General features: G+C 45.1%; 1 protein-coding gene across 5 annotated transcripts in view; it reads left to right on the top strand.

Moving 5' to 3' along the window:
- STX1A (syntaxin 1A) overlaps nt 1-22076 on the top strand; it is a 338787-nt gene that overhangs the window by 8666 nt on the left and 308045 nt on the right. For 3 of the 5 annotated variants that reach the window (XM_073315463.1, XM_073315461.1, XM_073315462.1), the window contains exon 1: nt 14160-14189. The exons of the other annotated variants lie outside the window; for them this stretch is intronic. In XM_073315463.1, the coding sequence (XP_073171564.1) occupies nt 14175-14189 (15 nt within the window). In that variant the 5' untranslated portion in view covers nt 14160-14174. Of the gene's footprint in view, nt 1-14159; nt 14190-22076 lie in introns of those variants that run through there. 5 annotated transcript variants of the gene reach the window in all.

Genomic DNA, 22076 nt, shown 5'->3' with positions numbered 1-22076 from the left:
CAAAGTAAAGCAAGCACACATTCCTTTGTTTAGGACAGACCTGTCCGCTGACTTCTGCTTGCGCGGGGCTGTTGGGTTTGGAACATGGGTTAATAACATTGTCCAGGGGGATTTTATAACTTCACATACATATTGCCACACATATTTTACCAGGACAATAATGACCAGCAAATTATGAATTTTCAAATGATACTTTACAAGGCATACCTTGTACAAAGATTATTGCAATAGTGTGTAGAGTGTGAATACAGGGGTGTATTCCATCACAGTATGTCTATATTGCAATCCAAGGGTGTGACTGCATCTTGTGTAGACACACAAGATTCTAGATTCTAAACTAGATTCTGTCTAGCTAGCTTGGGTGCAGGAGCAGTGTCCCCATGGCAACATGCGCTTCCATGTGGGCTAACCTGTGCTGGAGTGTACACTGCCCTAGATTCACTGCTCTGGTGCTCGAGCTAGTAGGCTTAAAGCTAGCTCAGATATGTTGGCTCAGTCTGCAGTCACACCCTGTAACTGCAGCATAGCCAGACCCTAAGACAATGAGTGCTAGTCTACGCTACACAACACACAAGTTTTGAATTGTGCAGAGTCAGGTTAGCTGACAGGTTGACCATGGGTTTGGAGTCAGTGTAGACCAGCATCGTGTCAGCTAATGCTAATTAAGCCTGGTCCGTGTTGATTGCAAAGTCATGCTTAGCGTCATGTCAGCTAATTTGATTCTTCACATCTATATTCAATCATGGTAATATTTTGTAGTTGGAGGCTGGCCCTGAGAGTCTCTGCCTAGCCTCCGTAGGCCTGGGCAAGTCTGTCTTTCCTCTCCGTCATTTCTTCTCGTTGTGTCTGACAGGGAAATTTTGCTGAGGCTGGAGCATGGGGGTTCTTTGGAGATGAGTCCAAGTGGCCATTGACCCCTGCGGACCTTTCCCTCCTCTGACTCTGAGAGTAGGAGGTGGTGCGTTGGAATTATCGTGCGGAAGTTCTCTGGCCCGTGTTAGACGGGAGTCAGACGAGGTGATCATTGGTCCCTTCTGGCCTTGGAATCTATGAATTTGTCCTTGTGACTCTAGCACAGCACACTACAGCCATGAGAGTGAAGTTTAGAAACCTGGTCCCATGTAAGCACTATTCACTGTGATCTCTTAAAATGCTGTATGAAGCCATCGGTTTTACAGGGGTCTGAATTCTGCGCTAATAAAATAGTGAACAGCAGGAATTCAATGGTAGAACTCAGTGCAGTATAAATACGGGAGATATGAACCTGAATTGATGGGAAATCCCTTTGAGGTAACAGCAAAAATCAGCAATTTGACCTAACTTAATAGCATAAGAACTCCACAGTTAATGGAGTAAGATAAGTTCCATTATAAGACTGATTACTGACAACTCCCCTCCCCTCAACTTCCCTCAAGAGGTCCTTTCCAAGTGGAATTCTCCCTACATTGTGTCCTGCCGTAGGAGGATTTATTTATTTTTTTTAGATTGAAGTGAGATGGGAGAGAAGTGACTTCAAAAATCAATGATTTCACTTTTGGAAGAGAGGCATCATGCTTTTTTGGCCTTCAGCTCAAAAATGTCTTAGTTGAGGAGCTTCATATGTGCTGTGCTCTCTATACCTCAAGGACAGCTATGTGTGTGATTGTATATTGAACTCACTGTGTAGATAATAAAAGCTATTCATTGGGTGGTGGTGGGGCAGGGAGTAGGGAAGCCTGGGTTCTAGGTGAAATCTCTGCAAACACTTTACTCTTTGTGAAGAGTCTCCCACATTTCAACAGGCGCAAAGTGGGAGATGGTGTGAAATGCCTCGGTAGCTGTTAAGCTGTGCAAGACCAAAAAGAGCAAGAGTGGGCTAAAATTTCTGTGGAGAATATTGACTCCACAAGAGTCTTGAACCATTCTGTTTCTCTGCTCCATACAGTAGGAACTCTCTGTACAGGAGACATTTGCTCACTCAGGATATAAAAGAGTTAAAAAAAATATGAAACATGCTCAAACATGTTAAGATGGATTCAAGAGTGGGTAGATGTGTTCTGGTTTAGCATGTGAAACAGGGTGGCTGGCTGCTGAAGGGCTGGGGCTAGCCAACCCTGGTTACAGAATGAGTCTTACCTTGTCCTATAAAGAGCTGCAGTGAAGGGGAGAAGAGCAGGAGGCTCCTGCTAGGGTGCCTGACTGAGGGAAAGGTTTGGGGCTGAAAACCAGACCCAGAGTGCTGAAGGAAGGCTGAGGCTGGGGGGATTGGGCCCAGTTTTTGCTAGAGACCCTGACTGGGAGGATGGGGTCTGGAAGCTAGGGGGCTGAGGAGGGCTGAGCTCTAGTCAGGTAAAACCTGAGAGAGTTTGAATTGAGACCTAGCTCTGGGACAGAGGACTGGGGACTATGTAAAGGGAGAAAGCAGATGAACTGGGTTTGGGGCCTGGGATCCCAGGGTGTAAGGACTCAATAAAAGGGACCCCAGAAAGGAAAAGTTTAATTACCTGTGGACTGTGAGTTAAGGGGCCCTGAATAGGGGAGAAACTGGTGGCAGGATACCACAGAGTGACCTCTGGCCACAAGGAAGTGCTCAGGAGGCAGCCAGCCCTGTTACAGCATGGGACAGGGAAGCAGGAACTCCTGGCTTCCAGTCCCAGCTCTGGCACGTGGGGCTTTATGCATATGTTTTTAAAAACAGTCTGCCTCAGTTTCCCCATCTGAAAACAAGGATTGGAGCTGCAGAGTTGGAGGCCACTGTGCCACTCCAATGAGACTTCATGGATCAGAGGTTGGAGGGTCTGAGAAGGCAATTGGTGTAGGGAGAAGGTTCATGGCTATGCAAAGCCCCACTCCTCAGTCACGTTCGCTAATGTTTCAGGGACCTCGATAGCAGAGTGGGGCTATCCAGTTTATTACACCAAATGCAGCAAGTGTGATTACCTGCCTCGTGGGCACATTACATATGTGTGCATTCAGTGCATGCAGCTCATGGACCTCAGAGACAAGAGTATGGGCTGTTGAGACTAAAGTGGCTGAATTGGAGGAGTGAAAGGAGACAGAGTTACATACGTGAGACTTTTCAGTAGAAGCGGGTTCCACCCCCAGTCTGACAGCCTCTGTGCTGTTGCGGACGATGAAAGTCTCAGGGAAGGAGAACATCACGCTGTAGTGGAAGGAAATGATCCCATAGTTGGGACCCTCCTTCCAGATGATGTCATGATGTCTTCTTGGCACTGAGACTATCCCTGCAGGATTTCAATGGTGGACGAGACAATGGTGTTGGGAGGAGGGATTTAGGTTTATTAGGAACTAGGAAACCTTTTGGGAAAGGAAGGAGCTGTAAAGGGAAGATGGCCTCCATCTACACCAAATGGAACCAGATTGCTGGTGTGTATAAAAAGTTTGTAGATGAGTTATTTAACTAAGGGCTGGGGGAAAGCCAACAGTTGCAGAAGAGCACATGGTTCAGATAGAGACATCCCTTAGGGGAGGATTTATTAAAGGGGATTCTCCATATCCTAGTAAAAAGGAGAGAATAGAAGTTGATAAAGTACAGGTAGGAAAGAGTCCCATTCAGTTAAACCACATGAAAGCAGACAACTAAATATTGGCAAATTTTATTAATGCTTGTTCACAAATGATAGAAGCTAAATATTAAGATGGGTGAACTTGAGTGCCTGGTATTAAATGAGGATATTAATATAATAGGCTTCATAATAGAAACTTGGTGGAATGATGATAATCAATGGGACACGGTAATACCAGGGAACAAAATACATAGGAATGACAGAGTAGGTCATGCTGTTGGGGAAGCAGCACTATATATGAAAGAAAGCATAGAGTCAAATATGGTAAAAATCTTCAATGAATCAAACAGTACCATGGAATATCTATGGATAGAAATTTCATGCTTGAATAATAAGAATATAGCAATAGGAATATACTGCTGATCAGCTGACCAGGATGGTGATGGTGACTGTCAAATGCTCAGGAAGGTTATAGAGGCTACCCAAACAAAAAACTCAGTGATAACTGGGGATTTCCGCTATCTCTGTACTGACTGGGTATTGGCTACCTCAGGATGGGATTCAGAGATAAAATTGCTAGATGCCATTAATGGCTCTTGGCGCAGCTAGTCCTCGAACCTACAAGGGGAGAGGCTATTCTTGACATAGTCCTAAGTGGCACACAGGATCTTCTCCAAGAGGTGAATATAGCTGAACTGCTCGGTAATAGCAACCATAATGTAATTAAATTTAACATCTTGTCGGGGGAAAATATCAAAGAAACCCACCACCGTATCATTTAACTTAAAACGAAAAAGGAACTACGCAAAAATGAAGAAGCTAGTTAAATGGATATTAAAAGGAACCGTCACAAGAGTGAAATGCTTGAAAGCTGCATGGAAACTTCTTAAAAACACAATAATAGAGCCTCAAACTAAATATATACCCTCCCCCCTCCCGAAGAAACAGTAAGAGGACCAAAAAAAAAAAAAAACCCCACCAGGCTCAACAACAGACTAAAAGAGGCGGTTAGAGACAAGAAGACATCCTTTAAAAATTGGAAGTAAAATCCTAATGAGGAAAATAGAAAGGAGCATAAACTCTGGCACATCAAGTGTAAAAATATAACTAGGCAGGCCAAAAAAAGAATTTGAAGAGCAATTAGCAAAAGACACAAAAAATATAAAAAAAATTAAGTACATCAGAAGCAGGAAGCCTGCCAAACAATCAGTGGAGCCACTGAATGATTGAGGAGCTAAAGGAGCACTCAAGGCAGACAAGGCCTTTCTGGAGAAGCTAAATGAGTTCTTTGCATCAGTTTTCACTGCAGAGGATGTGAGGCAGATTCCTACACCTGAGCCATTCTTTTTAGGTGACACATCTGAGGAATTGTCCTAGACTGAGGTGTCGATAGAGGAGGTTTTGGAACAAATTGATACATTTAATGGTAATAAATCACCAGCAGCAGATGGTATTCACCACTCAAATATGAAATCAGTCTCAGTACCAGATGACTGGAAGATAGCTAATGTGACACCAATTTTTTAAAAAGGTTTCAGAGGTGATCCTGGCAATTATAGGCCAGTAAGCCTAACTTCAGCACCAGGCAAATTGATTGAAACTGTAATAAAGAACAGAATTATCAGACTCATAGATGAATCCAATATGCTGGGGAAGAGTCAACATGGCTTTTGCAAAGGGAAATCATGCCTCACCAATCTACTGGAGTTCTTTGGTGTGGTTAACAAACATGGTCCAGGGTGATCCAGTGGCTACAGTATACTTGGACTTTCAGAAAGCCTTTGACAGGGTCCCACACCAAAGGCTCTAAGCGAAGTAAGTAGTCATGGGAAAAGAGGGAAGGTCCTCTTATGGAGCAGTAACTGGTTAAAAGATAGGAAACAAAGGGTAGAAATAAATAGTCCGTTTTCACAGTGAAGAGAAGTAAATAGTGGTGTCCCCAAGGATCTGTACTGGAACCAGTGCTATTTAATATATTCATAAATGATCTGGAAAAAGCGGTAAACAGTGAGGTGGCAAAGTTTGCAGATAATACAAAATTACTCAAGACAGTTAAGTACAAAGGTGACAGCACAGCACAGAGGGATCTCACAAAACTGGGTGACTGTGCAAGAAAATGGCAGATGAAATTCAATGTTGATAAGTGTGAAGTAAAGTGCAATGGAAAACATACTCCCAACTATATATACAAAATGATGGGTTCTAAATTTGCTATTACCGCTCAAGAAAGAGATTGTGGGGTCATTGTGGATAATTCTCTGAAAACATCTGGACAATAGGCAGCAGCAGTCAAAAAAGCTAACAGAGTTATGAACTATTAGGAAAGGGATAGATAAGACAGAAAATATTATAATGCCACTATAAATATCCGTGGTACACCCACACCTTGAATACTGCATGCAGTTCTGGTCGCCCCATCTCAAAAAGATATACTAGAATTGGAAAAAGTACTGAAAAGGGCAACAAAAATTATTAGGAGTAGGGAACAGCTTCCATCTGAGGAGAGATGAAAAAGACTGGGACCATTCATCTTAGAAAAGAGACGACTAAGAAGGGGTATGATAGAGGTCTATAAAATCATGGCTGGTGGGGAGAAAGTGAATAAGGAAGTGTCATTTACTCCTTCACATAACTCAAGAGCCAGGGGTCACCCAATGAAATTGATAGGCAGCAGGTTAAAACAAATATATGAAAGTGTAATTCGATAATTGCCCTGTTCTGTCCATCCCCTCTGAAGCACCTGGCATTGGCCGCTATCAGAAGACAGGATACTGGGCTAGATGGACCATTGGTCTGACCCCGTATGGCCGTTCTTATGTTCTTACTTGATCACTTTCCCCAAGTTAACTATGTTCCTCAAGACCAGTGTTTCCCAAACTTGGGACGCCGTTTGTTCAGGGAAAGCCCCTGGTGGTCCGGGCCGGTTTGTTTACCTGGTGCGTCTGCAGGTTTGGCCGATCGTGGCTCCCACTGGCCATGGTTCGCCGCTGCAGGACAATGAGGGCTGTGGGAAGCGGTGCGGGACATACTGGCCGCCGCTTCCCGCAGCTCCCATTGGCCTGCAGCGGCGAACCGTGGCCAGTGGGAGCTGCGATTGGCTGAACCTGTGGATGCAGCAGGTAAACAAACCGGCCCGGCCCACCAGGGGCTTTCCCTGAACAAGTGGTGTCCCAAGTTTGGGAAACACTGCTCAAGACAATGCAGCTGGATCAGTGCAGATAGTGACAGGTGCTGCAGACAGAGTGTTTTCAGCAATGGGATCAGGATTGTGGAATGCTGCCGGAACAGAGCAGACAGAGTCCAGGTCTGATGGGATTCAGATCTAGATGGAAGTCTCTCCAGTTTGATGGAGGCTTCCACTGGGAATGTTGCCAGAGAGAAAAAAGCAATTCATGTCCAGACAATACATGCAAGTCACCCACCTTTTGGAAGGGGGAAAGGAGCACACCTCTTTTTGGTTGGAGCTTTCTTCTCTTAATTCTGTCTGTGCTTTGATACCATGGTGATAGATGTCTTTTACAAACCTGAGCGTTCTAGCTGGGTAGTGTATTACCCATATAATGGGTATATCTGACTACCTTACTGTATGAAAGCGAATGAGCTGCAACAGGAATTGCCACTTTCCTCTAAAGCAGGAAAGGGTTTTTAGGGTTGACTAGGGCTTCAGTCCTGCGAACACTCACACCTGGGTAATGTTATATACTCAGTGGGACTGCTCACGTGAGTGTTCGCAGGATCAGGGCCCAGACTGTTGTGTATTATTTCTTTTTCATTGACAGTGTTATAGAACATACTTAAAGAGTCGTTGTGGATCCCATCTGCTCATTGGGTCCAATTCTCATCTAGCTCAAACCAGTGTAAACCAGGAACAACTTTACTGAAGTCATCTGAGTTGCACGGGTGTTAGTGAGACGAGAACTGGGCCCATTGTTTTTATTTTTTGAGGGAAGGGTCAGAGTACCACAGCAATAGCTCAGAGCTTCTTAACTGAGACGTGCTAGGGACCGGTAATGAACTACAGCCCACCGTTGAGGGGTATGTAGCATATTTACCTTCTCTTTGCACTAATGGGAGGCAAGGATCCTGGGAGTGGAATAAGGCGTCTCCTTTTAACTGTCCCTGCTTCAGAACAGTAGCTGAAATGGCTGTGCATCATCCTTTCTTTGTGAAACAGTTATTTTTTGGTTTCAGAGTAACAGCCGTGTTAGTCTGTATTCGCAAAAAGAAAAGGAGTACTTGTGGCACCTTAGAGACTAACCAATTTATTTGAGCATGAGCTTTCGTGAGCTACAGCTCACTTCATCGGATGCATGCTCAAATAAATTGGTTAGTCTCTAAGGTGCCGCAAGTACTCCTTTTCTTTTAGTTATTTTTTGGTAAACCTTTACCATTACTTTAACATGTCCCACCCTAGAACTGTCCATGTATTTCTACCACACTACATAATTCAGCTGCAGCAGGCCACGAATGCTCAGGTTCTCTCTGCCTATCTGGCTTACATCCAGTTGGCAAGTCTTGCTTTTTGCCTTTGGGAGTGGATGGGTGTGTGTTTTTAAAAAAAAAAAAGTGACATTCAGAATCCAGCTCCAAGGGTAGCTGTGTAGCTACACCGCCTCCCTTCTCCCACGGCCCCAGTGAAATGTCAGGGGGGTTTAAGTTGTAAATTAAAACTTGTAGCCAATCCTTGTTCCACCTATTGTCGTTAATAATACATTGCTGCTTCTGGAAATGACTGCTCTGTTCCAGGCACACTCATGAAACGTTTTTCTTTTTAGCCTTTGTTCTTCATCTGGGTAACAAGAATTTTAGAAACACACTATTGCCAACCCCAAGCCTTCAGAATCCTGAGACTGGCTTAACAATCATGAGATTTTTTTTAAAAAAATAAGTGTTTTGATTTTTTTATTTTTGCCTACTTGTTTTCTGAGCCTGTAGGGCACACTTGCTTCATGCTTCCAAGCTTTTCTCTGCAACCATGAGCATTAGAAACTTGCTTTTTTAAAACACGAAAGCTGAGTTTCTCATGCCATCTGTGGATTCCAGCAGCTGGGGCTTTAAAAAAAAAAAACCAAATATCATGAGGCTCACAATAAAATCGCAAGAGTTGGCAACACTGAAACTTTCACTAGGCATTTTTCATTTTAAAACTATTGGGCAGGGATATGGCGGGCTGAAGAGCAGGTGTTTCCCCCTCTGGAGAACTGAAGTGCTGTCCTGCATCACAAGTGCAACTGTGTTGCTTGGTTTCGTAATCGTTAGTGGATATTGGTTCACTTCACAGGGAAACTTCCCATTTTGGCTTGAGTGTAACGTGATCAGGTAGGACCCAGGGCTAGAGGTTAAGGTTGAGGTGCACTGGAAGGATTAAACGTAGATGTTTCAAGTCAGGGTTCAGAGTAACAGCCGTGTTAGTCTGTATTCGCAAAAAGAAAAGGAGGACCTGTGGCACCTTAGAGACTAACCAATTTATTTGAGCATGAGCTTTCGTGAGCTACAGCACACTTCATCGGATGCATGCAGTGGAAAATACAGTGAATGCATCCGATGAAGTGAGCTGTAGCTCACGAAAGCTTATGCTCAAATAAATTGGTTAGTCTCTAAGGTGCCACAAGTCCTCCTTTCCTTTTTGCAAGTCAGGGTTGAAGTGCATGGACTTTATTCTCTGCAGATTGAACCCCCTGCTTCTCAGAATGAATCTTTTAAACAGGAAAACAAGAGACCGTCAGATGATTGTTGTGGAATCCTTTTCTTCTTGGTTTTGCTGCTTTTTTAAGAGCACATGTACATATTTTGGAGCAAATGTGGTGGTTCTGCTTCCTTGCATGTGAGACCCCTTAGGGCCCCTCCCTGGGGATTCACCTGGCAGACCTGGGCAGCATGTGCAGGCTGTGACTGCCAGCTAAGTGTCTCATGTCACCTGGCATTCCTGAGGTAACAAGTGAGCGGAGCAGAACCTGTAGCTCGCGGCTCCTTCAGCTGCTGTGAGGGTTTTGTGGGTGAGGTGAATTGGCAGAGCTGTGCGGGGAGGAAGCCTGCACTGCTGCTGCCCACACACTGCCAGTGTTGTTAGCTCCTTACTTTCAAGTATGTGACATTCAAATAGATAATTAAAAACATCAAAAATCCCTAAAAGCTGATCACACATGATCTGAGAGAGAGCGTGAAGCAGCTCAGGTTCCTGCCTGAAGAGCACCAAGTATGGTGTCAGGGCTGAGCAAACGGAGGCAGAGAAAAAGTGAGTGACTAGCTCCATGTCGCCTGATTCTGTCTTCTGCACTATCCACTCACAGCACCCTTTCGCCCTATAACAACTACAAATTGTATTCCCCCCCCCATTAAGCCAGCGCCTGTGAAGACTTTAAAATATCAAAAAGAAAAGGAGTACTTGTGGCACCTTAGAGACTAACCAATTTATTTGAGCATAAGCTTTCGTGAGCTACAGCTCACTTCATCAGATGCATGCTGTGGAAAGTTTAGAAGATCTTATTATATACACACAAAGCATGAAACAATACCTCCTCCCACCCCACTCTCCTGCTGGTAATAGCTTATCTAAAGTGATCACTCTCCTTACAATGTGTATGATAATCAAGTTGGGCCATTTCCAGCACAAATCCAGGTTTTCTCACCCCCCCACCCCCACAAACTCACTCTCCTGCAGGTAATAGCTTATCTAAAGTGACCACTCTCCTTACAATGTGTATGATAATCAAGGTGGGCCATTTCCAACATAAATCCAGGTTTTCTCACCACCCCCCCCCCAAACTCACTCTCCTGCTGGTAATAGCTTATCCAAAGTGACCACTCTCCTTACATTGTGTATGATAATCAAGGTGGGCCATTGACAGCACAAATCCAGGGTTTAACAAGAATGTCTGGGGGGGGGTTAGGAAAAAACAAGGGGAAATAGGCTACCTTGTGTAATGACTAAGCCACTCCCAGTCTCTATTCAAGCCTAAGTTAATTGTATCCAATTTGCAAATGAATTCCAATTTAGCAGTTTCTCGCTGGAGTCTGGATTTGAAGTTTTTTTGTTGTAAAATAGCGACTTTCATGTCTGTAATTGCGTGACCAGAGAGATTGAAGTGTTCTCCGACTGGTTTATGAATGTTATAATTCTTGACGTCTGATTTGTGTCCATTTACTCTTTTACGTAGAGACTGTCCAGTTTGACCAAGGTACATGGCAGAGGGGCATTGCTGGCACATGATGGCATATATCACATTGGTGGATGTGCAGGTGAACGAGCCTCTGATAGTGTGGCTGATGGGATTAGGCCCTGTGATGGTGTCCCCTGAATAGATATGTGGGCACAGTTGGCAACGGGCTTTGTTGCAAGGCTAGGTTCCTGGGTTAGTGGTTCTGTTGTGTGGTATGTGGTTGCTGGTGAGTATTTGCTTCAGGTTGGGGGGCTGTCTGTAGGCAAGGACTGGCCTGTCTCCCAAGATTTGTGAGAGTGTTGGGTCATCCTTCAGGATAGGTTGTAGATCCTTAATAATGCGTTGGAGGGGTTTTAGTTGGGGGCTGAAGGTGACGGCTAGTGGCGTTCTGTTATTTTCTTTGTTAGGCCTGTCCTGTAGTAGTTGACTTCTGGGAACTCTTCTGGCTCTATCAATCTGTTTCTTCACTTCTGCAGGTGGGTATTGTAGTTGTAAGAATGCTTGATAGAGATCTTGTAGGTGTTTGTTTCTGTCTGAGGGGTTGGAGCAAATGCGGTTGTATCGCAGAGCTTGGCTGTAGACGACGGATCGTGTAGTGTGGTCAGGGTGAAAGCTGGAGGCATGTAGGTAGGAATAGCGGTCAGTAGGTTTCCGGTATAGGGTGGTGTTTATGTGACCATCGTTTATTATCACTGTAGTGTCCAGGAAGTGGATCTCTTGTGTGGACTGGACCAGGCTGAGGTTGATGGTGGGATGGAAATTGTTGAAATCATGGTGGAATTCCTCAAGGGCTTCTTTTCCATGGGTCCAGATGATGAAGATGTCATCAATGTAGCACAAGTAGAGTAGGGGCATTAGGGGACGAGAGCTGAGGAAGTGTTGTTCTAAGTCAGCCATAAAAATGTTGACATCCTGTGGGGCCATGCGGGTACCCATAGCAGTGCCGCTGATCTGAAGGTATACATTGTCCCCAAATGTGAAATAGTTATGGGTAAGGACAAAGTCACAAAGTTAATAATTGCACTTTAAACCAATCAGGAACATCATTTCTTCTGCTGTGTACTGGCCTGGTCCTGAGTTCAAGGTGTGGTGTCGCCCCTGGTAATGCTGATGTCTCTAGCACCCAGGCCAGGGAAAAGCCTGCTGTTCTCTGTGCGTTTGCACTTTACCTGACGCTTCTGCAGGACACACAAGCTACTGTTGCCATCACCAGCTCAGCTCTGCTTGTGTTAGCGACAGTGGGAGCGCTAGTGCAGAGAAGCTGCTGGTGTTTCAAGCACTGCATTGCCTAGGCCGTGTCTGAGCACAGTTAGTGTAAAAACAACAGCAGCAACCTTGAGCCTTGTCCACATGAGGGTTCCCACCATTTGAGCCAATGGTAGCAATGTTGGGGGTTTTTTGGCTAAAAGGCCTCATGCAGAACCCATCATAAATCCCTGCAATCTTTGAGATATTAGCAGGTTTTAAAAAGGGTATTTGTAATGTTTAAGGCTGCCCAGGCATCCCCATAGTGATTGGGGTTGGAAACTATGTTGGTATTGGGAGAATTTCAGTTCCCATTAGAAACAGGTCCCCTGAAGTGTCTCATTCAAATGGCATCTGAAATGCACTAAGGAGTTAAAGAATAGTTCTCTGCCATTTTAACAATGTCAAGACAAGCGTTGAGAGAGCAATTCTAGCTTCTAAATGTATTGCTTCTCATGTTAAAGATGTACATCCTGTGAGCCAGTGAAAATGGAATGCAAGCCAGATAGTGACGTCTGAAGCATATGGGCCCACGGGTGTATTCATCCCTAAGTTCCCATGTGCAATATTTTGGTATGTTCTTAATAGCTTTAATAATATGGAAGTGGTGAGCATGAATTTGATATGTGTTAATAGTGCTGCCTTAGTACAGTTGTAACCGGGTGCTGGTCCTTTGAGACAGCCCAGAATGCCTTGTATGAGGAGGTAGTTCCTTTAAGGCTGGGTTTTTGGGAGTGGTAATTTTCAGATGGGACACATGACAGTGGGGTTATATGACCACAGGATGGAAACAAGACGTACCAGAAAAGAGCCAGCTACTCAGTAGGTGAGATCAGGGCTGAGGCAAGACCTGAGGGTAAGATTCTGTACCGCCACCAGGCAGGATGCCTGGAAACAGAGCCCCAGGGTCTTAACATGAAGAAGGGAGGAATGGAAGAAACCTGAGGAAGGGTGGGGTAAAGGTTTTAAGAGGAAAGGCAGCCAGCCAGAACAGGAAGTAGCCCTATGGGAATAGTGAGATGCTATTGAATGAGACTGAAGCAGGTGACCTAGACAGGGCTTCAGGGCTGGAGCTCAGGGTAGAAGTGGGGAATGAGCTCCCTCACATCTTTGGCTATACCTCCTGGAGGGGTGAATGGACAATGCTGTGCCGAGGGGAAGAGGACGGGATGGAGAGCCTTGCATCATGGGGCAGAAAGAGCTATGCTTAGAGGGGTAGAAGCAACGGACTGATTATGAAACCCTGTTTCGCAAGGAAGGAACTGCTTGTGTCTGGGAGACAAGGGAGCTGTCTGCGTTTGCTGTGTCATGTCTTAATAAACCAGCCCCGGGCAGGGGAGACGATGTTCAAACCATGTGTGTGTGTGAGAGAGAATTCTTCTGAGAACCAGAGAGGAAATGGAGTCACAGATGATCAGGCTCTGCGATGGACCTGTACTACACAACTAAAATCCACATAGGAGATGAGCTGGGAAAAGATCTTCCTTAGTTATAAAACGGTAATGAACATGAATATGAAATGTAACCCAGTCTTTACAGGTTAGGTCGGAGAGCTACACATTTATGTTGGAGCTGTCAGAACAATGGGGGAGACCTTATCTATACACTTGGGACTGCGTTCATCAGTCCACCCGGGGAAAGGGTGACAGGCACAATGAACGTCATTGTGGGCGTGCGCTTGATGGCTAGTCCTAGTGTATGTGTCCTAGAGCAGTGGTTGTCAACTTTATTTCATTTGGGGACCCCTCACAAATTTCAAATGGAAGCGCAGACCCTTTTGGAAATCTTAGACATAGTCTGCGGACCCCCAGGGGTCTGTGGAACACAGGTTGAAAACCACTGTCCTAAAGGATTCTTCTGAAGCAAAGAGGGCAGTGTTGGTGCCAACTGGATTAATGGTGTCCAATGAGAATTTGAAGGCAAAGCAAATACACTGCTCCCTTCCCGAGAGGCAGCAGATGGCCAGCCTTACCCAGATGGAGCCTCTTGAGAGAACACTTTAAAAATATAAGGCAGGGAGATGTATTTGTAAACATAGCCAGCCAATTTATGGATTCCGATTCATATAACACACTTATCAAAACAGCTCTACATTCATGTACCATTTACAATAAAAACGTTCTGTCGCATCTGAGCTGAAATAGGCAGGTAACAACTCCACAAGCTGTGAATGCTAAGGTATGCCTCCCCGCTAAAAAACAAAGGAAAATGGGCTTTCCGTGGTGTCCTGAAGGTCAGCAAATTGGGACTTTGCTGGATCAAGATGGGGATTACACAGGTGGGTTTAGGATGAATGTTTGTAAATGTATGATACTATGTTGTCTGGAAGGATTGGTACACTGGGAAGATTTCATCTTTACATATGCTTTCCACCTTCAAGTAACAGATCACTGGGCTTGCTTTGTTAGGTAAGGTTTTGGTTTTTGGGTGGGTTTAAACTTTAAGGGGTTGGTTGATCTGTGAAAGGAGTGTGTAGCTATCTTTTGGTTGTATACTGTTATCCTCGGTAAAGTCTTAATAGTAAAAAGAGGAGCAAGAAGCTGTACGAAGACTGAAACAAATGCACTGCCCTTTACTGCAATACATGTACTCTAATGTGGCAGATGGAGTCTCTCCTACTGCAGCTTGTTGCTTTTACTAGGGGACTCCGAGCCTGATCTGATGGGGAGCAGAGTTCCTTGTATTTCCATTAAAATCAATGGGAATTGAAGGTACTCTTCACTTCACAGAATTGGGTCCCATATGATCTGAGTTTAGAAGAATGATGAGACACTGTGGTTACAAACCAGGGCTCATTTGCTGAGTAGGTGCTGATTATCTGAAGACATTTAAGCCAAAGGGGTTTTAGCATGAGTTCCCATTGCTTTAATTGTGAGAATGGTTTTGTCTTTGTATGAGTCACACAGATGGTACACAAATGTTTGTTTTACTACGTATCCCCTTAGTTAACAAAGGCCTTACACTTTCTAAGGAAATATGCAAAATTATGTACAGTAAGGCTCATTAAGCTAAGTACCGTGATAAATTGTTACTTCCAGAACATGTATAGACGTTAATAAAGACGAACGTTAGCAGAACTGTGAGACTAGGAAAGGCGGACTCTGCAATAGTGTATGCACTCCAGCTGGAGCCAGGAGGTTACCTTAAGCAAACACAAATGGCAAGAGACGTTAGAATGTCCCTTTGCTTCAGGGATGATATCTAAAGCAAATGCACAATGGAGGGAAAGAAAGCAGGGAAATATAGCTGAGGAAAAGAAAACCGAGTAATAATGTGCAAATATCAAGCCAAGCATAAAGAGGCATCAGGCCAGGGAACAAAACTTTAAGGTAGAAGACGTGATACACCTTAAATAGAGTCTGAAAAGGCCAAATGGTAGAGAGGTAAGAACCAAATTGGGGGATACCAGTAAAATCAGAGGTTTAAAGGAGGTTATGGAAGAAATTAATCAGTAGTGGACAGAGACTGGGCAAGTCTGGAAGCACAAAAAATTAAAAGACTCAATGAATGGGAAAGTTTGGGTCAGTATTCAATGTGAAGTGCTGTAAGCTCCCTGCACATTTTCATTAATACTAACTGGAGCTGTGCGGCTGCATTAAATAGTCCCATGTAGAGCAAGAACTTCACGGTAAGAGTGGGAGAAATAAACCTAATAAAAAGAATGTTTGTCGTTGTTACAGAGTGGCTGGCCCTTTTAAAGGGAGATAGGTCTGAGCCCACCTGTGGCACAGCAGATTTGTCTGCCCAGGTTGAGGGAGTGAATTGCATGCCCTGATTCTCATGGGTGACTTTAATTTTCCTGATATCTGCTGGGAGAGCAATACAGCGGTGCATAGACAATCCAGGAAGTTTTTGGAAAGCGTAGGGGACAATTTCCTGGCGCAAGTGCTAGAGGAGCCAACTAGGGGGGGCGCTTTTCTTGACCTGCTGCTCACAAACCGGGTAGAATTAGTGGGGGAAGCAAAAGTGGATGGGAATCTGGGAGGCAGTGACCATGAGTTGGTTGAGTTCAGGATCCTGACACAGGGAAGAAAGGTAAGCAGCAGGATACGGACCCTGGACTTCAGGAAAGCAGACTTCGACTCCCTCAGGGAACGGATGGCCAGGATCCCCTGGGGGACTAACTTGAAGGGGAAAGGAGTCCAGGAGAGCTGGCTGTATTTCAAGGAATCCCTGTTGAGGTTACAGGGACAAACCATCCCAATGAGTCGAAAGAATAGTAAATATGGCAGGCGACCAGCTTGGCTTAATGGTGAAATCCTAGCGGATCTTAAACATAAAAAAGAAGCTTACAAGAAGTGGAAGGTTGGACTTATGACCAGGGAAGAGTACAAAAATATTGCTCGGGCATGCAGGAGTGAAATCAGGAAGGCCAAATCACACTTGGAGTTGAAGCTAGCAAGAGATATTAAGAGTAACAAGAAGGGTTTCTTCAGGTATGTTGACAACAAGAAGAAAGCCAAGGAATGTGTGGGCCCCTTACTGAATGAGGGAGGCAACCTAGTGACAGAGGATGTGGAAAAAGCTAATGTACTCAATGCTTTTTTTGCCTCTGTTTTCACTAAGAAGGTCAGCTTCCAGACTGCTGCGCTGGGCATCACAAAATGGGGAAGAGATAGCCAGCCCTCTGTGGAGATAGAGGTGGTTAGGGACTATTTAGAAAAGCTGGACGTGCACAAGTCCATGGGGCCGGACGAGTTGCATCCGAGAGTGCTGAAGGAATTGGCGGCTGTGTTTGCAGAGCCATTGGCCATTATCTTTGAAAACTCGTGGTGAACCGGGGAAGTCCCGGATGACTGGAAAAAGGCTAATGTAGTGCCAATCTTTAAAAAAGGGAAGAAGGAGGATCCTGGGAACTACAGGCCAGTCAGCCTCACCTCAGTCCCCGGAAAAATCATGGAGCAGGTCCTCAAAGAATCAATCCTGAAGCACTTGCATGAGAGGAAAGTGATCAGGAACAGCCAGCATGGATTCACCAAGGGAAGGTCATGCCTGACTAATCTAATCGCCTTCTATGATGAGATTACTGGTTCTGTGGATGAAGGGAAAGCAGTGGATGTATTGTTTCTTGACTTTAGCAAAGCTTTTGACGCTGTCCCCCACAGTATTTTTGTCAGCAAGCTAAAGAAGTATGGGCTGGATGAATGCACTATAAGGTGGGTAGAAAGCTGGCTAGATTGTCGGGCTCAACGGGTAGTGATCAATGACTCCATGTCTAGTTGGCAGCCGGTATCAAGTGGAGTGCCCCAAGGGTCGGTCCTGGGGCCAGTTTTGTTCAATATCTTCATAAATGATCTGGAGGATGGTGTGGATTGCACTCTCAGCAAATTTGCGGATGATACTAAACTGGGAGGAGTGGTAGATACGCTGGAGGGGAGGGATAGGGTACAGAAGGACCTAGACAAATTGGAGGATTGGGCCAAAAGAAATCTGATGAGGTTCAATAAGGATAAGTGCAGGGTCCTGCACTTAGGACGGAAGAACCCAATGCACAGCTACAGACTAGGGACCGAATGGCTAGGCAGCAGTTCTGCGGAAAAGGACCTAGGGGTGACAGTGGACGAGAAGCTGGATATGAGTCAGCAGTGTGCCCTTGTTGCCAAGAAGGTCAATGGCATTTTGGCATGTATTAGTAGGGGCATAGCGAGCAGATGGAGGGACGTGATCGTTCCCCTCTATTCGACATTGGTGAGGCCTCATCTGGAGTACTGTGTCCAGTTTTGGGCCCCACACTTCAAGAAGGATGTGGATAAATTGGAGAGAGTCCAGCGAAGGGCAACAAAAATGATTAGGGGACTGGAACACATGAGTTATGGGGAGAGGCTGAGGGAGCTGGGATTGTTTAGCCTGCTGAAGAGAAGAATGAGGGGGGATTTGATAGCTGCTTTAAACTACCTGAAAGGGGGTTCCAAAGAGGATGGCTCTAGACTGTTCTCAATGGTAACAGATGACAGAACGAGGAGTAATGGTCTCAAGTTGCAGTGGGGGAGGTTTAGATTGGATATTAGGAAAAACTTTTTCACTAAGAGGGTGGTGAAACACTGGAATGCGTTACCTAGGGAGGTGGTAGAATCTCCTTCCTTAGAGGTTTTTAAGGTCAGGCTTGACAAAGCCCTGGCTGGGATGATTTAACTGGGAATTGGTCCTGCTTCGAGCAGGGGGTTGGACTAGATGACCTTCTGGGGTCCCTTCCAACCCTGATATTCTATGATTCTATTAATTAAGTTATGTGACAGATGGTCATGTGACTAAACCAAGTCCTCTTGGGGGATGGGGGGCAGAGGCCTGTAAGCAGCTAAGAGGGGATTGCAAGGTGACACTGCGGGAAGAGAGTATCTCCTGCAGGGCTCCCTGAGGAAGGGAGTCAGGCTAGAAAGCTGTAGCTGGAAGGTTTGTCCCTGTTGGGGGAAGGTAAAGAAGGCAGGCTCAGAGAGTCAGAACTCAGAAGAGATAGTACCTCGGGGACGAAGGGCTGGGCTCACCCAAAGGCTGGGGTGGAAGACTTTTGTGTTAATTTTGAAGTTCATCTCAATAAACCAGACCCTGAGAAGGGCTGTTGTTGGACTTGTGAAAGTCTCTTGTGAGTATTTGAGGAGTCCAAGAAGGGAGATTGAGGGAGGAGGCCTCAGGGCACCTGGGGCACTTAGGAGACGGCTGACTCTGTTATAGTGGTTTAATGTTGGATCTCATGGGAGCCCAGGCAAGTAACTGTGACTAAGAAGACTGTTTTGCATCTTGGACACCTGGTGAAGGAGGCATACCCATGATGGAAGTCAGAGCTACTGGAAATGCAAGAGGGTGCAGTCGGCTGGCCAAAGTCACATGGCTCAGCAGGACCACCCTGACCCCACTGTGAGATTCAGTTGGCTTGTTAGCTCCTAATGAACCTGTTCTGGCTCATTGATGGCCTGGTGAGGAAGGAGCCTTGAAAGGCCACCGGTAGAGGTTGGAGGGCCTGGCTTATGAGGATACGGGGGAGCCATGAGCCTCCTCTGAAGGGTCATGAGAAGGAGGACCTTTTAGGATTAGGCTTCTAAAGCTCGCAGGAGGTGGGGTTTGTGAGACCCAGTGAGCCTGATAGCCTATCTCTGAAGCTATTTCAGTGAGGCTTATCTCAGGGATGAGAGTCTACCAAGACGCACAAAAATCCATTCCTTGGAATCCCTAAGTAGGGCTGGGGGGAGCAGCAGGAAGAGTGGGAGGTTCTTCTCTGTCCATTTTCACTGATCCTTAAGTCTTCCTCTAAGAAACACTTGCCCATTTCTTATAGACCTTTGGAAGAGAGTCCCCATCCTATTGATACTAGAAAATTGACAGAAGGGAGAGTTGCTCTCCTATGCACCTCCTAGGCTCTGCAGGAGAAGAACCTTGATCCTGATAATTTAGAGATTTGCTGGCATGGGACTTATTTTCTGTTGATCCTAGAAGGTCTGCAGAATCAGAACTCCCCTCCACAGGGAGTTGGGTGCATACTGCACTGTTACCCGTGCAATTTAGGGCTCCCCGCCTATACCCTACTGAGGGCTCAAGACGTGACCCAATCAATTTAGGCATCCCCACCCTTTTCCTTCCGAGGGCTCGGGTTGTAAGGCATCTATCCTTACCCACAGGGCTCAAGAAGAAACCTGGTCAATTTAAGAACCCACCCTTTCTCTCAGGGCTCTACAGGTCTGCGAACCTTTTCCCAATGAAAGAGCCTCACACAGTTGTGATCTAAACATGTATTTATTAGCAACACGCAGAGAATACATATCAAATCAAACAAATCTCTTATGCTCACCACTCCCAATATACAGACAAATTTCATCCGATGGCCAGTCAGGATTAATTGATCTGGGGGTTCCTGGCGATGCCTCTGCACATCACGATCATGCAGAGGGGTCAGAGTTCCAGCAGCTTGATGTTCCTAAAGAGCATTGTTTTTCATTTACATTATATAGGTAAAACTAGCTCCCTCCTTCAAATTTACTAAATCTATCACATTATCTCACACTCCTAAATAACAGAAAAGTTAACCAATTACGCACTGGCACCTGTGTGTCCTCCTTCCTGCCCAAGTTCTTTATATTTTATCTTTCATGCTCAAATTATAACTTAATCATGACTTTCTCTATTTGTGCAGATGGTCAGCATAAAACACTGGTCAGAGCTTATTTTACCATTTGTTGAGTCTCTTTCTGTATCCTCCCTAATTTTCCAGCATCTTTACAATCTTGGTGGTTATAACTCTTGTTAGGGACATTCCTGAAGTGGGGGTGCTTTATCAGCAGCAGAACATTCCTTTTTTCAATTTTAGTGTTGAACTCTCTGAATTTCCCCCGAGGCTGATTTAATATGGGGTAGGGTGGGTGGGGTTTGATCAGGTCTCATGCACTTCTTCACAAAACGCAGTCAACCCATGGAATTCTTTGCCAGGAGATGTTTTAAAAGCCAAAACTATAACAGGGATCAAAAAAGAACTAGAGAAGTTCCTGGAGGATAGGTCCATCGACGGTTATTAGCTAGGATAGGCAGGGGATGCAACACGATGCTCTCAGTGTCCCTAGCCTCTGTCAGAACCTGGGATTTGACGATGGGATGAATCACTTGATGATTATCTGTTGTGTTCATTCCATCTGGGATACCTGACATTGGCCACTGTTGGAAGACAGGATGCTGGGCTAGATGGACCATTGGTCTGTCCCAGTCTGGCTGTTTTTATGTTCTTAAGGGACTTTGTGTCCAGCAGAACAAGGGTGCATTCCCCCACCACCATGGATCTCTTTATGCTGCAGGAACAGGCCTCTCCTCTTGTGTACCTCCCGTACCCCACAGGAACAGGGCATCTCTTCAGTAGACAATGCCATGAACTGCACATTCCTCAGTGGGATCTGTTCTAAGAACCTTATTACTGGCATGCACTGTATCTAGATTGACAGAGCCAGAAGAGTACCCAGAAGTCACCTACTACAGGACAGGCCCAACAAAAAAAATAACAGAACGCCACTAGCTGTCACCTTCAGCCCCCAACTAAAACCTCTCCAGCGCATCATCAAGGATCTACAACGTATCCTGAAAAATGATCCCTTACTCTCACAGGTCTTGGGAGACAGACCAGTCCTTGCTTACAGACAGCCCCCGAATCTGAAGCAAATACTCACCAGCAACCACACAACAAAAACACTAACCCAGGAACCTATCCTTGCAACAAAGCACAATGCCAACTCTGTCCACATATTTATTCAATTGACACCATCATAGGAGCTAATCACATTAGCCACGCCATCAGGGGCTCGTTCACCTGCACATCTACCAGTGTGATATATGCCATCGTGTGCCAGCAATGCCCCTCTTGCATCCTACTTTGGCCAAACCGGACAGTCTCTACGCAAAAGAATAAATGGACACAAATCTGACATCAGGAATCATAATATTCAAAAACCGGTAGGAGAACACTTCAACCTCTCTGGCCACTCAGTAAAAGATTTAACGGTGGCAATTTTGCAACAGAAAAGCTTCAAAAACAGACTCCAATGAGAAACTGCTGAGCTTGAATTAATATGCAAACTAGATACCATTAACTTGGGTTTGAATAGAGATTGGGAGTGGCTGGGTCATTACACATATTGAATCTATTTCCTTAAGTTAAGTATCCTCACACCTTCTTGTCAACTGTCTAAGTCGGCCATCTTGATTATCACTTCAAAAGTTTTTTTCTCCTGCTGATAATAGCTCATCTTAACTAATTAGCCTCTCACAGTTTGTATGGTAACTTCCAACTTATCTGTGTGTGTGTGTGTGTATATATAGGTTTCAGAGTAACAGCCGTGTTAGTCTGAGGATGCATCTGATGCATCTGAGGAAGTGAGCTGTAGCTCACGAAAGCTTATGCTCTAATAAATTGGTAAGTCTCTAAGGTGCCACAAGTACTCCTTTTTTTTGTATATATATATATATTACTATATGTTCCATTCTATGCATCCGATGAAGTGGGCTGTAGCCCATGAAAGCTTATGCTCTAATAAATTTGTGAGCCTCTAAGGTGCCACAAGTACTCCTGTTCTTTTTGTGTCTAGTAGAGTACCTTCCTAGCCACAGGGCTGGAAACTTGATTAGAAATGAAAACTTAGGATTCTGTAGTAAAATTTGTGACCCCCCCCCCCCGCAGAAAATAGCTTCACATCCC

Source organism: Lepidochelys kempii, chromosome 17, assembly GCF_965140265.1.
Source record: "Lepidochelys kempii isolate rLepKem1 chromosome 17, rLepKem1.hap2, whole genome shotgun sequence".
Lineage (NCBI taxonomy): Eukaryota > Metazoa > Chordata > Testudines > Cheloniidae > Lepidochelys > Lepidochelys kempii.
This window is presented reverse-complemented; position numbering and strand designations above follow the sequence as displayed.